Source organism: Rutilus rutilus (genome assembly GCF_951802725.1).
Source record: "Rutilus rutilus genome assembly, chromosome: 8".
Taxonomy (NCBI): domain Eukaryota; kingdom Metazoa; phylum Chordata; class Actinopteri; order Cypriniformes; family Leuciscidae; genus Rutilus; species Rutilus rutilus.
Genome location: NC_140222.1, coordinates 30,793,719 through 30,809,906, shown reverse-complemented (window position 1 = coordinate 30,809,906; position 16,188 = coordinate 30,793,719). Strand labels below are relative to the sequence as shown.

Below are 16,188 nucleotides of genomic sequence, written 5' to 3'. Positions count from 1 at the left end.
GTAACATGATTAAATAGGGGTGGAATTACAAAAAATAATTATACTAAGGTAACTAAATAAAATTGATTAAGTCCAACTTAATTGATTGTACCTACATTTAAACAAATGCATTGCGTGGAACCACTTACGATAAAAAAATTGAGTAAATTCAATGAATCATTTTTTTCAGTGTAAGATGTAAAGGTAGTATGATGGCTTTATGGAATAGATTGGTGAAAATGCCTGAGAACCGAGTTGCTAAGAAAATATTCAACTGGGATGTGTCTGTAAAGGGTGCATGGGCATGTGACGTACAAGATATATTTACACAAATTGGAGCTCTTGACCTTTTTCAAAATATAAATACAGTACATATACTTGCTATAAAGGAAGTTTTATTAGATACACATAAAAGAAAATGGTCACAAGATATATATCTTAAACCAAAATTAAGAACATATAGAATAATAAAGAGTTGTTTTGGAAATGAAAAATATTTATGTGCTCCGATAACAAAAAAACAGAGATCATTGTGCGCTCAGCTCCGCTCTGGAGTTTTGCCCCTGCACCTGGAAACAGGACGTTACAGGGGAGTGCCAGAGGAAGAAAGAATCTGTGATTATTGTAATATTGATATAGAGAATGAGTTTCATTTTATGTTTTACTGCCCTTTATACCATGAGATGCGGTTGAAGCTGTTTAAAAAGTGTAAAACTACAGATTTGATGTGGTTGAATGATGCGGATAGACTAAAGTGGTTTTTTGATTATAAGATATTCGCCCTTGCTGATTATTTAGAAAAAGCCTGGGCAAAGAGAACAAAAAATACATTTAGGTGAGAAACTAAATCTGTAATTCTTTATTTTATTATTATTATTATTTTATTTTTGTTTATTTATTTATTTTTTCTCACTTTTATGTACTACTTTATTTATTTATGCATGTGTTGACCTACTGTGAAGTATGTTACCATCTACAGGAAGTGAATGCTATAATTGAAAGTGATTTGTGGTGTCTTATAATCCCGAAAGGGATGGGTCCTATTTGGACATGACACAATAATAAAATTCATTCATTCATTCATTCATACACAATACACGCACACAAAACTCACGGGTAGTAACATTTTGTATATATATATATATATATATATATATATATATATATATATATATATATAAAATAAATACAAATTCATATAAAATATAATTGAACACGTTTGTAGGTCTATATTGTATCATTTATCATTGTAGACTTAATTAAGTTGATTTTCTGTATACTGTATATTTATTTTTGGACTGATAGTTGTTAGTCAAATAATGGTATGCGAGAGAGTCAGTGGTAATATCATTGTGTTCCTGTAGGTGAGTGTTAGAGGAACGGTGTAACAACTCAGGCTTAGCCTAAAAGTTAGCCTGCCCTTGACCAGGTTAGTTTCCCAGCATAAGTTGCCAGAGTAACTGAGTTTGAACTATTTTAAGTTTGCTTTATGAAAAAGAATCCACCAAACAATAAGTCTGACTAACCAAAATAAGCCTGGCTTGAATTCTAATCTTGTTTCATGGAACAGCCCTCTGGTCACACAAAGTTGTTCCCAAAGCACTTCAGTGCAGCATTGAATGTAGCTTTTGAAAGGGAACAAATTGCTTAAGTTTCAGTTTTTCACGATTGTTAATTGACTTGACTTAATAAACTATAACTGATTCAGTTGGCCCAAAATCCCAAACCATTCATTCAGTTCTAGAAACAAAGACACATTTCTCAAAACATTTAAACATTTCACTTTTTTCACACACATTCCTCTTTTCTCAATGTTTTCTGCAAAACTCTACTCAAAATGCTTTTCATTTTGCTAGCATCCTGCCTCATGTTGTTTGTCTCCGGACCTCTGGAGGTCTGCTGTGTTCCCCACTGCCTTAGTTATTCTTTGCGTGCCCTTTTTAGCATTATCCAGGTCACATGTGCCTTGTTTTTGCATAAATGTAATATGCAAAATGACAATGCAATATGTAAAATGTCACAGCAGAGCATTACAGTTGAAAAGTTGACTAGTCTGTGCAACCCCTATACTATACTGTACTCATGTTGTGGTGTTCGTCGTGTTGCAAGGTTGTTTTGTAATGGACTAGTATTTTTTTGCAGAAGCTTTAGAATAATATACAGATAAGTTTAATATTTGATGTCTACGTATTTTATTTTATTTTTATCTGGTGAGTAGCCGTGCAACCAGTGGGATAATGTACAGTCAGACATTTATTATATTAAAAAATAGTGCTTAAGAGCTGGGACACTTGACTACAAATTCATACAGATATCATTGTAAAATGTACAAAAATACTTGGTTAATTATGTGACATTACAAAGTGCATTTGACTGTGGGGAAAATAATTATGACTAGTGCTCCCTTCTATTATAACCTTTTACATATTAGCCACAGGATCAGAGATTGGTTGGTTAATATTCTGATGAAACTGCTGACAATCTTTTTGTCTGTCGCAGTCAATATACATTAAAATCATGGTGTATATTTTAAAATAATAAATGCAATCATAAATGTTAACTTTACAGAAGGACCACTTGGTGGTGCAATTGATCATTGAATTCTTAAAGCAGATATTTAGTAGTCATCCATTATTTTGAGCGGAGAAAAAAGGGTAAAAATTGTGACATTATTTGGAACAGGAAAATTAACACCACAGCACTGTAAAAAATTTTTTATTGTTATTTCCTTTTGGTAACAACATTTCACATGATATTTTTGAGTAGTTAAGGCTTGATTTCATTCATGGAATAAACCTGAATAAATAATATAACCCCCCCTAAATTATTTAGTCTATTATATATATATATATCTACATTTATATTTAAAGTTGATGCTCAAAAGTGTGTGAATTAGAGTGAATGGAAATATCCTGTTTATATTTGTCTTTGACTTATATTGTATAATTAAAAGACTGTATGCTGCTCAGCACAGAAACAAACTTGTTACTGCACTAGCATTATAGCAAAGTTATTGCTCAATGAACAAAGCAACATGCTTCAGATTATGAATACATGCAGTTATTCACAACCTAACCATAAGCCCTACTCTTCTGCACAATTTTCTGATCAAAACTTCAACATAATAATAAAAAATAAAAAAAACTCTTTTAAACAACTGAACATTAAACATTAACAGATGTTTCCCTTTGCTCAAAAACACATAAAATAACACTTAATTTCAACATGTACTCTTCATTTCCAGCCATGTGCAAAGCATCCTGGGAACTAACAATGGTGTCTCTAAAACCGCATAATTGATCAAATTCTCTTAAAATAAATAGGTAGAATTTTTCCCTTAATTTTATCAGCTCAATCGGTTCCTCAATTTAAGCCTCAAAACTGTGTAGTTTCCTTAAAAAATTTGGAAAATGTATCTCTTAGTAAAATGTTCTCAATATTTTTTTTATACAACACTGAACCACAGTTTTCTTAATAAAATATACACAATATTTTTAATTATCACTTTAAAGTTTTTTAATGAAAATTACAAGACCCATGATTAATTGTTTTACACTAGTGTTGACTGCATTCACTAAGCTAACACTTCAACTATGCAAGATATTTTAACAAATAAACAATATTCCCTAAAAAAATAAAAATAGGTTTATCAGTTACTACAAACCAAGCTTTTTTATCTTGTGAATTTTGTCGATTTAATTTTGACGTTTATGTTATGCTTATTGCTATAAAATAATCTATTCAATTCAGGGTTTTTAGTATTTACACATCTCAAATTCTGATAACAGGGTTGCAAAATCACAAACCTCAGAACTTAACTTATAAACTTCTTATAATATTTAGTTTGACATTTATTTTCACATTCAGCATTTCACAGTCACAAGAACTATTTTTTTCAATATTTATTGGGGGAAAAAAATACATTTGTATTAATTTTTCATGTCCTGTTTTAAACATAATTAATTGTTTGCCAAGAATCACATGACAACCATTTGCAAACAAAGTTAATGACCTTTGAGTTTAACAATTCAGTGTTTACATAAAAAGTAAGATCCAGTAAATGACAGCCAGCCTTTACATTTCCAACTCTTTTTTTTAATGTTTTTATGTGAGATAATGAGGATCAGCTATGTTGAACAACTATGACTCAAGAATTTTGACTTCTCTAAAGTAACGTTTCTTTTGGTGTGTTTAAATGGCAAATAAGAATTGCTGCATCAGATAAGATTTTTTTTTTTTTTTTACTTATATGAAATAATGCTTGTGCACAGAGTGGTCCGGTAAAAAAACCTCTCTTTGACTTTGATAAATGATTAACTTGTTGATCCCCAAGCAGACAAGAGTATCAGAGACAGACCAACAAAGATACTTGTGAATTGAGATCAAAATGAGAGTTCCTGTAAAACTCCTCGGCTTCATCTTTTGGTTGTTTTCCTTAAATTGTGTTCGATGTAAAGGCAAGTGATTTTTTGTTGTTGTTATTTATTTGAATGTCTTTTTAATTTAGATTGTATTGACTTGAATATAATTTTATATTATATGCACTTCCCAAACTGTAGGTTTAGAAAGTGTTGCCTAGTTTTGCATGTGCTTCAGCATTTAATGTACAAAATGTCTTAGTGTAATTTTTTTGTTACACTTGTGCTTCTCAGAATGTCGTATAGCAGATATTATCTATAAATACACAGAACCAGTTGCGAAAGAGTCATACGATGATGGTGAAACAGTGAAGCTGAGCTGCACGACAGGTTATACTGGAATAGATTAAAATGTGCAAAAGGACAATGGAAGACATCCATTGAGCGACCATGTGCAAGTGAGAAAATTGTCAATTCCACATCACCAATGACCACATCATTTGGTTATTAAATCAATGTTACAGTGCAGAGTAAAACTTGTTGTATACTTGCGAGAAAGGGTAAATGTGCCTTATGCTTTTTATTCTCCTTATATGTATTGTATGAAATGTTTGGAGCCCCTAAATGGACATGGTGGTGGAAAAAAATTTGGGATGGGAGAAAAAAATATTTTTCAAATCGTTTGCGTTCCCTTGCAAAACTTCTGTGTTGTCTAGCAAAGATGTTTGCGTTCTTTTGCTAAACCTGTTGTGAGCTCAGGCAGACGGTCCCTTCAGACTTTTCTCTCTGCCGCCTGCTCATAGAGACCAATTTATATTATAAACTCGTTTTGAGGAAAATTGGATTGTAGCTTGTTGTTACTATGATTGGAAAGTGATTGGGAGATTACAGAGGAGGGAAGTTATGGTGATGTTATTCACTTTGAGTGTGTATCTAATGACAAAAAGATAGACGGAAGTAGAGACATTCACTGCAATCATGAGGCAACAGCATTTTCTTCTTCTTCTTCTTGTTGAGTTTTTTGGTGGTTGGCACACAACGAAATGGTGCATTACTGCCACCGACTGGTATGGAGTGTGGATCTGAATGTCTATTACTTTATAAAAAAAAAAAAAAAAAAAAAAAAGAAGTCTCAAATCCTCTCAATCATATCGATTATTCTAAGATAATGAAAAACAATAGCATTTATCTTTTGAGTTTTTCCTAAGAATTTCAACTAAATCAAAACTTATTCTCTGCTTTTTAAGATTTTGGATCATTTCCTTCCTTTTTCCCTCATATTTTTTACAATGTATCATAACATGTTCTATTGTTTCCTGTTGTTCACAATATTCACATCTGCCAGTGTTATGTTTACCTATTTTAAATAAATTACTGTTTAACCCTGTGTGCCGCAACAGCATTTTCACTTACATGTCTTCCTTTGTTCTTTTCCCGCCACTCCTTTGTATCCATGGTTACTGTCATTTAGTTAATTTGTATCACCTGTGTTTAGTTCATCATCATCATCATCATCATCATCATCATCATCATCATCATCATCTATGTCACCTGTGTTCTGTTAATCATTGTTCACCAGTGTTTGTATTTAGTTCCATTCTGGGGCCCATTCTTCGTACGTCGCTAACTCAGTTAGCTGGATTTGATGGTTGGTGATTTGGCATGATCTTGGATTGTTTGGTTCTTCGATGCTCATCCTGGACTTGCTGTCATAGCAACAGGTGCGCAAGCTTAAACCTGCTCGGGAGCAGGCTTATTTCATGTTAACAGGATTGGATCCCAGCTTTATAAGCGGAGGTGATACGGGAAGTCCAGCACAGCGTGATAGTGCACTTTCTGAGATATAATTTTTTAGTTGACTAAAATCTTCCATATCACAAATGTGAAAGCAAAATGGCCAGGATCTGTGCATGACTTAAGAATTTTCAGAGATTCACATTTTTTGAAAGTGGTAAGGAAAGTTCCACATTAAATATCAAGCTCACTGTATTACATACACTTATGCTGATCATAACAGAACTGCATTTTTTCATAGGTGATTATGACATGTTCCTGCCTGCAGACAGGTGTTTTATGACCCCATTCCCTGACCCAAACCAGTTACAATGCAGCTCTAGCTAGGACAAGGGCATACAATGAAATGAACTTTGGCTAACTAGGGAAGATTTCAGTGTCTGAAAAGTCTGAGGGTTGCACACCTGACAGGGCCTGTGACATTGTTGCATGTGCCATATTGCACAACATTGCCAAAAAAAAAAAAAAAACCTTTCCTTTAAATGTTTAATAAAATACAAATATGCTTAGTTCCTTGAGTTTTATTTCAATTGTTCTTTGTAAAGAAAAGCCAGTGGTCAAGTGCCTGCAACAAGAGATATTAGACACATGCCTCATGCAACAAATAAAAAGGAAAAGTTGGCTATACACTGCCCACCTGTAGGCCTATGTCTCCTCTGTCTGAGCAGAATCTTCTGTAGGCCTTTCTGTAGATGTGGAATCCTGCAACTTATATTGCAGCCATAAAGCATACAAGTATAAATTAAGTAAAGTTATTTATTAGTGGTGTCAACAATAATCGATTCGGCGATGCATCGCAATGCGGGGCATGCACGATTCAGCATCGATGCGGCAAAGTGCCATAATCGATTATGTCACTGTTTTAGGGGTGTAACGGTACGCGTATTCGTACTAAACCGTTCGGTACAAACTAAGGCACGCATTTTCAAACCGAACGGTTATTTCAAATGTAAGCGCGTCGCGAGCGCTTATAATGTAGACGCTGGCGCGACCACAACATCAAATGGCAAACGCAATGTAAGCGGAACGAAACTGAGCTACTCGTGACGGACTGTTTATCAGTTTGGACCAACGCAGCGCGAGCCGATCTTATACTACACAACGCAAAGAGATCCAGTAAAGAAAGCATTTGAACTCGCCACTAAAGTAATAACATCGCTGCGAGATCTAGTGAGAAACATTCACATTTCTCCGTTATTAACGGATCAAACAGCGCTGACGTGGAAACCAGGAAGAAACATTGTGACATGAATGAACTATCCAGTGTCCACAGATCTGCAATATTCACCATGGATTTACTGTAGTAACACTAACTGCAACTTTGGAAGTTTGGCAGGAATAGTAGGCTATAATGCTTTCAAGTAACGTTATGTCGGATTTATTTCGACATTATGAATAACATTGCTGCCCTCAAATGTTAATCTGAACTAAAATAAACATTTGTTTATAAGCACAAAATATTACATTTAATTTTTTCCAAGGAGCTGTTTTGTTTTATATGCTCCTAAGAAGAGTCAATTATAGCTCCATCATTGCTCAAAGAAAAAAAAAAAGTCATACTTTATGATGTTAGTTCTAATAAAAAAAAGAATTAAAAAAAATCAAGGAAATTTCTCTGGCATTTCTTTCTTTTTGCTGTATCGAAAACGTACCGAACCGTGACACAAGTGTATCGTATTGAACCGAACCATGAATTTTGTGAACCGACACCCTACACTGTTTATTTTCTGGCCTTGAGTTGGACAATAAAGTTGAAATTTAATTTCAAATGGTTCTCAAGCAGAGAGAAGAGAAACATTTCTCATTCAAAGCACTGAAAGCAGTGATTTATGCTTTCTTTTTCAGGTTTGAAAATGTCATATCCAATACCCTGTACCATTAAATTTTATTTTATTTAATGACATTTATGTCAAAGATACAGGAGAGTGATAATACACACATAGCAGCCAATAAAATCTGTTGTTCAATATCTGACTGCTTGTATTGCCTCATGACTGATGAAAATTTTGCCTTGTTGTGTGCAGTAGAATTTTGATGCATCGCAATGCATCGCAATGCATCGTAGAATCGAATTGAATCGAATCGTTACCTGGTGAATCGTAATCGAATCGAATCGTGAGGGCAGTGCCAATGCACACCCCTATTATTTATGCACTTGCAGGTAGGCTAGTTCCTCCATATGACAGTTATCTGAGAGGGTTTATTCACTGTCCAGTGCAATGGAAACAAATGGACATTACAAAGTCTTATACTTTCTTTCCTTTGGAAAGTTAGAAAATGTCCACTTACTGCACATATTTCAGCCACCACTTTCTTGGGAACAGATACAAGTGTTAGTGTATTATGTAAAAGTGCACAAAAGAGGAAAACACAATGTCATTACAGTGAACTACACTCGGGAAACATGTGATCAATAACTCATGGCAAAATATTTTTACATGAACATAAGTTTATCAGGTTTCACTTTCACAAGTCAAAGCAATTCATCATTACTCAAGATTTAACAGCTGAAATGACTATACGGCCTTAATTTAATGCAGCAAAAATTATTTTACAGTGTAGGCTACTAAGATCTTTTCTCTTTTTTTTTCAGCCTTTTTCTTGGTTGCTTTTATAAACAGACAACCATTTATTTAACAGTGCCTTTTATAAAAGAGAAGAGACTATAATATAACTAAAAATGACCATTATGTAGAATATTTTTGTACTTCACTTTTATTTGTTCCCATGTTCTAGTGTGGTGACTCTGACATTACAATGAACAAAGTAATTATGCAATTATTAAAATACAAATATATAGGCTAATAAGTGATAAAAACATCTAACATGGCCACTTCTAATGGATTTAAATTGTCTGCTACTTTTTGCCAGCCCTCTCTCCTGGCTTTTGCAGACTTTGAGGTGTTCCCTGGCATTTTGATTAAACACGCTGAGCAGCCAATAGCAGCGTTGCTGATCAATGTTTCTACTATCGATACATATCCCCTTTTAAACCAGCGCATGAACGCATAGATATCATATATAAAGGCTAGATGTCTCGTGCGCACTGCTGGCCAATGGAGGTCGACGTCCGCACGTGGCGGCCATCTTGCCACAGTGTACTCGCTCACTACTTCAATGGTGCATGTACTTTTAAATAACCATAACTTGCTCATTTTTCTACCGATTTTCAAACGGTTTGGTTTGTTATAAACGTCAGAGATGTAGTTATGACACTGCATACATACACTGCATACATATGAAAAATTATAACATACATGTTCAAGCATTCGGAATTATAGCCACGTTAATAACGTTTGTAAGAAACCAAACCGTTTGTAAATCCGTCAAGATTTCAGCGAGATAAGAGGATTTGTGTGCGTGCTGATCATTCACCTTAATGCACAGAGCACTGTGACAAGATGGCCGAACGATGATGCCGGAAGTGACTGCGCCATAAGACATCTAGCGTTTATATATGATATCTATGCATGAACATGCAATTATCTCAGATAACTCAATCCAGCTATACTAATCATATCCGGCAGGTGTGTTCGAAGAACCTAATTAGCCAGATCATGATTAGCACGATGATATCATCTTGGATGTGTAATTTGATCTCGGATGTTTTAAGCAACGTACGAAGAACGGGCCCCTGTTCAGTCAGTCTTTGTCCGATCTCTGTCCTACTGTGTGTGTGAGAACCGTCTGCCTGTCTGTATTATATTGTTAGTAAATTTTGATTCTGCCTCTTCTACTTCTGCCTGCACCACAACATGACAGAAGATCGGACCGTTAAATGGATATAGCAGCACAGTTCGCTGCTTTGGCACGGAAAGGTCTCAACTTTGTAGATTACTCCGTGGAGTTCTTCTGTCTAGCCATCCTCTCCCCCATGACGATGAGACCCTCAGAACCCTATATTGGATTGGGGCTAACTACTACCACCTAGTTGAACTTCCACACACCTGAGGACTTCCCTGGAGGGATGCCATTCTCAAGTATCTGGAAGACATGTACCCCTGTTCCAGAAAACAGCTGAGTCCAGGGTCTCGTCCCGCGGATACCAACTGTCCAGGGTCTCATTCCACCGAGACCACCCCTTTAGAGCTTCCTCACGACAGGCCTGCCCAGTCTGAGCCTCTTCACGTCAGGTATGCCCAACCAGAGACTGTTCACGCCACGTCTGAGGCCAAGATGGCCACCGCTACACCCGAGCCCTTGTCTCCGGCCAAGATGGCCGCCACCTCGCTGCTTGAGCCCTCAGCCAAGATGGTTGCCGCCTGAGCCCTCAGCCAGGATGGTTGCCGCCGAGACCTGTCTCTGGCCCCGAGCCTGAGTCTCCTGGATTTTATTCTAAATAAGCGTGCAAACTTTTATGGAGATCGGGCCATCAGTAGAGGTATTACAGTTTAAAAGAAAAATAAAAACCCCCCAAAAACACCACATTTCCATGATGAATGTGCTGAAAATGCAAAAAGCAACCTTTTTCCTCTCAGAGGTACATGTTAAAAGGCTTTATAAAGATTTTGTAACCAGCAGCTCAAGCGTCAAGTGCTATAACCCTATAGTTTTTTTTTTTTTTTTTTTTTTTTTTTTTTTATAGGCCCTTTTTTATTAGGGGTTCAAGCACATAGCGCTGAAACCCTGTTATTGTTAATTTTCCCATGATGCAGCATTTTCCATCTGAAACTGATCAGGCAGACCGAACCGTAAGTAGTAAAGACTTGAAACTTTGAGGGCTGGTAGTACTCACACCGCCTACAACGTCACCAAAGGCACGGCCCGAATAGCCTGACAACATCTACACCGTTACACCGGTCAAAAGTACAAAATGTCTCACAACTCCTAAACCTTTAGGCGTTGGCTCAATCGTTTTATATTGTTGGAATTCTTGGCTCAACCTTGCAAAACCTACTTTTGCAAAGTACTCCTAGGTTTTTGGCCTGATCGGAACCAAACCACTGCAGAAATATTTTCTGGAGAGTGACTATCAATAATCATCAAAAAAATTCTAAATTTAAATTAACGGTCACTAAGGAGAACCAAAATGTTTGATGTGACCGGGCCACTTTTACTAAAATGGCTATAACTTAACTAATAACTATAACTAATAACTTACTAATGGAAAGAGATATTTTCGCTAAACTCGTGACACGTTTATGAGCTCAAGCCTGAGAAATTTCAAGCCAGCGTTTTTCACGGAAGTGACGTCCTTAGACTCTTGAATCCTTGCAGAGTACAACTGTTATGGTTTAGAAGGAGAGAACCCAATCGCAGACCATTTGCAGACATTTCAAGGGTTTATTACTACACAAAACAGAAAACAAAACCCACGAGGGGGCAAAACAGGACTGAGGGTAGAACCAGACTAAGACAAGACTATAAACAAAGACTAAATACTGACTAGACAGGAAACAAACTCACAATTCTTCATTAAACAGGAATCAGACGATGTACTAACAAGACTGTATAACAAGCAATGTTACACACTAAGTTTGACAATGAACCGACACAGGACAGAAAACAAGAGGGGATTAAATAGGGAAGCTAATGATGAGGGCAACAGGTGAAACTAATACGGTAATTACAAAACGAGGATAACAAGGGGGCGGGGTTACATGACGAGACAACGCAAGCACATGGCCAAACAAATGGCCATGTGCTGCACATGAAACATGGGCCTGTCATGATTCTGCCGCAAGACAAGAGAAAAATCAAGAACAAGATGGCAGAATCATGACAGAACCCCTCCCTTAAGGAGCGGCTTCCAGACGCTCCCCAAGGGAAACTAAACACGAGACATAACAGACTGTGTCAAGGACACAAACCAACAAAACATGACGAATAACACTAATGGCAAACATGAAAAAACAGTCACAGGGTTTGGGTGCAAAATCAAAAACAATAAACAAGGCAAAGGAGGTGGAGGAAACACAAAGTCCTTGAGGGGCAGTCCAGGGTGGATGGGAGGACTGGGGGGAAACACAAAGTCCTTAGGGGGCAGTCCAGGGTGGATGGGAGGACTGGGGGTCTTGGGCCTCCGTGACGAGGACTGAGGACAAGGAATCCGGGGAGACTTGACTGGAGACGCATGAGGGGATGACTTGGGAGAAACAGTAGGCAGCTTGACAGGGGAGACAGGAGGCGACACAACAGGAGATAAGACAGGGGATACTGCGGGTGACGGTGGAACAGAAGCAAAAACAGAGCTCCCCGAAGACGGCTCAGTATTAACGCTCCCCATCACAGAATCGGGGAGATCGTCGTCTGCAGCTGACTGGGGTACGGCGCTCACGGCAGCTGACTGGGGTACGGCGCTCACGGCAGCTGACTGGGGTACGGCGCTCACGGCAGCTGACTGGGGTACGGCGCTCACGGCGGCGCCCCTAGACTCAGGACAAGACATGACGGGGACTTCAAGAATTTTGACCAGACGTTTTAAGTACTCAGACATTGTCTCGGCAGCGACGAGGACAGGCATCTTTTGCGAAGCAGAAACCGACTGTAAAACAGCTTCAGCAGCTGAATCGGCCGCTGCTCTCTCTGCAGCACTTACGACTGCAGACTCGGGAACAGCACTTGCAGTAGCGAGCTCTGGGACAGCGCCTGGGACAGCGCTTGCAGTAGCGGGCTCTGAGACAGCGCCTGGGACAGCGCTTGCAGTAGCGGGCTCTGAGACAGCGCCTGGGACAGCGCTTGCAGTAGCGGGCTCTGAGACAGCGCTTGCAGAAGTGGGCTCTGGGACAGCGCTTGCAGAAGCGGGCTCTGGGACAGCGCTTGCAGAATTGGGCTCTGGGACAGCGCTTGCAGAAGCGGGCTCTGGGACAGCGCTTGCAGAAGCGGGCTCTGGGACAGGCTGAGATGAAGGACGAGAGGCTCCCTTTCTCCTCTTCTTTCTCCTAGGTCGCGGTGTGGAAGTTATAGCCGGACTAGCGACCGGTTGGAGAAGATCAGCGGGCTCTGTGACTTGAGTAGGAGGGGCAGTCTCAGGCAGTGCTGACTCGGTCGAGGATGACTCAGACGGAGAATCCCAAGAAACCCGTCTCCCTCGTTTGCCACTGAGACTTTTAGGGACGACTGAAGCCTCAGGGGTGGAAGTGGAGCCAGCTTGATTCCCCTGGGTAACCACAGCCAGGACACGACCCTCCGGGACCACTGGCAGCGAGGCGGGTGGAGAGAAGATGGAGCCCCGCAACTCCCTTCGCGACAGGCAGTCCACCATATCAGCAAACGGCCGGCAGGCCAATCTCTCCCGTTCAGCAAGGGGTGGAGGAGCGTTGAGACCCGCTATGAGGTAGCGGTTGAGAAGAATATCAGGTAGGAAGAGTCTCTTCTCATTAGCGACCCGAGCATACTCCTTAATGGATCTCTCTCCCTGAGGAGGAATCGGCAGCTTGCCGATTCTGACGTCAGACATAGTCTTGTGCCACCAATCTATAAGAAGGTCCGATTGGGACTCAACGGGCGAGGACATACTGTCCGCTGGGTTCAGTTCTGGTCGGTTCATTCTGTTATGGTTTAGAAGGAGAGAACCCAATCGCAGACCATTTGCAGACATTTCAAGGGTTTATTACTACACAAAACAGAAAACAAAACCCACGAGGGAGCAAAACAGGACTGAGGGTAGAACACTTAGACTAAGACAAGACTTAGTATAAACAAAGACTAAATACTGACTAGACAGGAAACAAACTCACAATTCTTCATTAAACAGGAATCAGACAATGTACTAACAAGACTGTATAACAAGCAATGTTACACACACTAAGTTTGACAATGAACCGACACAGGACAGAAAACAAGAGGGGATTAAATAGGGAAGCTAATAATGAGGGCAACAGGTGAAACTAATACGGTAATTACAAAACGAGGATAACAAGGGGGCGGGGTTACATGACGAGACAACGCAAGCACATGGCCAAACAAATGGCCATGTGCTGCACATGAAACATGGGCCTGTCATGATTCTGCCGCAAGACAAGAGAAAAATCAAGAACAAGATGGCAGAATCATGACAACAACATTACCAAACATGGCAGGCTTTGCCTTATGGTTTGTGTAACGGTGTCATTTAGCACTTAAAAACGTACGATTATCTTCGAAACCGTTAGTCGGATCGAGACAAAGCCACCACAGGAAATTTGAAAACATAGATCAATAGCTAAACAATAACGCCCCAAACTTCAAAATTACGATAGGAACTGAAATAAAAATCCAATCAATGTCGCCCATGGATCATTTTATGCTCTCATAAATATAAGTGTCTAAACTTCAAAACGAAATGAGATATTTACAACAAATTTGACACACATGTATGGGCACACTTTGAGGACACCTAATAAAAGTGGTGGAGATCAGGCAAGACATGGTGCTATAACTGTCAAAAAAAACCTTTATAAAACATATTTTTCCTTAGTAATAATGTCACAAACTGCTCTGAGACACGAAGGTTGAAGGTCCAAATGCGGTATTTATTTAAAGGGTTATCCACCATCGTATTCCAAATCAAGGCAAGGGTCACACAAACAAACAATAACAGATAAGGGCTGAGGCAAAGAGAGAAATCCGAGGGGACAGGCAGAGAATCAAGAAAAACCATGAGACGGGAGAAACAGGATACAAACACGCTCAGAAATGCAGTGAGACATACATGACTTCGCAGGGAATGAATGAGTGTACATGGTTTAAATAGGCTGAGACTAGCAAGGTAATGAGACACAGGTGGATGCAATCAGGGATGAGTCCGGGCAGTGAGTTATGGGAAATGTAGTTTGTGAGGAAATGACAATGTGATGTGGAGTGCCCTCTGGTGGCTCTCAAGGGCACTCCAGCTGGTGACCGTTACAATTAAATTGCCTGTATTGGCTGTAAATGGTCTTTTCCATCTATGATCTAAGTTCATTTGTTTATTTGGATCCCCATTTGCCACTGCCTAGGCAGTGGCTACACTTCCTGGGGTCCCAACAAGTAATGCAATAAAAAGTCAAGTCAATGAAACATACTAACCCAAAATTCATTCCAAATATCAAAATCAACAATTTACTATATATTGTTAAAAAATATGTAATATCAATGGTGAATCATTCCATATTTTCATTCCTCCATACATTACAGTCCGTTGTTTAGCAGTGGTTTTCGAAACAGGAAATAAAAAACAACTTTTTTATGCATGTCTGGTGTTAAAATTATGACAAGTACTATTGTACAAAAGTTGAGAGTACAGGACATTAGGAACTAGACACATAAATATTTATTATAAAACAAAGCAGAGAGACAATCCTTCAACAGTGCATTCTTATTATATTAGCCTTTGTATTACAGTTTAAACTGAGTCGTGTTGCTCTGTTCTAGACTAATTGTAATTTTTCAATTAGTTACATTTTTTTGTCTTTACTTGATGCACTCGACTCGACCACACCACTGGGCAATAATCTAAGCAAGAACCATTGTTTGCACAATTTTAGAAATACAGTGTTGTGGTAAAAAATCTGTTTTGACCACTTCAGCCTACTGTCTAATATAACTCCAAGAAGTCTTATTTCCTCTATCTGTTCAATAGGCACACTTTTTACAGACAAATTTAACTTTTGATGCAATCAACCTTTGATGCAATCACCTTTTGATGCAATTTGATGCAAACAAGTGAAAAAATATCAAGTTTAGAACCAACTTATTATTCTGTACCTATTTTATGACCAATTGTATTTCCTCATCCAAAGCAGTAGACAACTGCTTAATTGATGTTGCAGGTAAATTTAATGTTTTATCATCTGCATACATGACTGTCCATGCACACTTTAAAACAAAAGGGAAAATCATTGGTCTTAAACAACTTCCTTGAGGGACACCACATTGCAACTCTTTCACATCTGAATAACTTCCATTATAAAATACACATTGTCCCATTAGACAGTTAACTTTTAAACCAATGTACAGTATTAGAATACATTTGTAACATTTCAGTTTATCCAGCAATAATTTATGATCCAGTACATCAAAAGCTGAGCTAAAATCTAACAATACTGCTCCTGCTAAGTTATTGTCATCAATCTGTGTTCTCTCAAATGCTGAAAAT

The 16,188-nt window shown here is 38.5% G+C and overlaps 1 protein-coding gene across 1 annotated transcript in view; it reads left to right on the top strand.

Annotated features, from left to right (window-relative positions):
• The first annotated feature begins 4,301 nt into the window (after positions 1-4,301).
• LOC311296136 (complement factor H-like) overlaps positions 4,302-16,188 on the top strand; it is a 341,142-nt gene continuing 329,255 nt past the window's right edge. Inside the window, exon 1 of the mRNA XM_084417796.1 lies at positions 4,302-4,436. Coding sequence (XP_084273922.1) covers positions 4,367-4,436 — 70 coding nt within the window. The 5' untranslated portion in view covers positions 4,302-4,366. The remainder of the gene's footprint in view (positions 4,437-16,188) is intronic.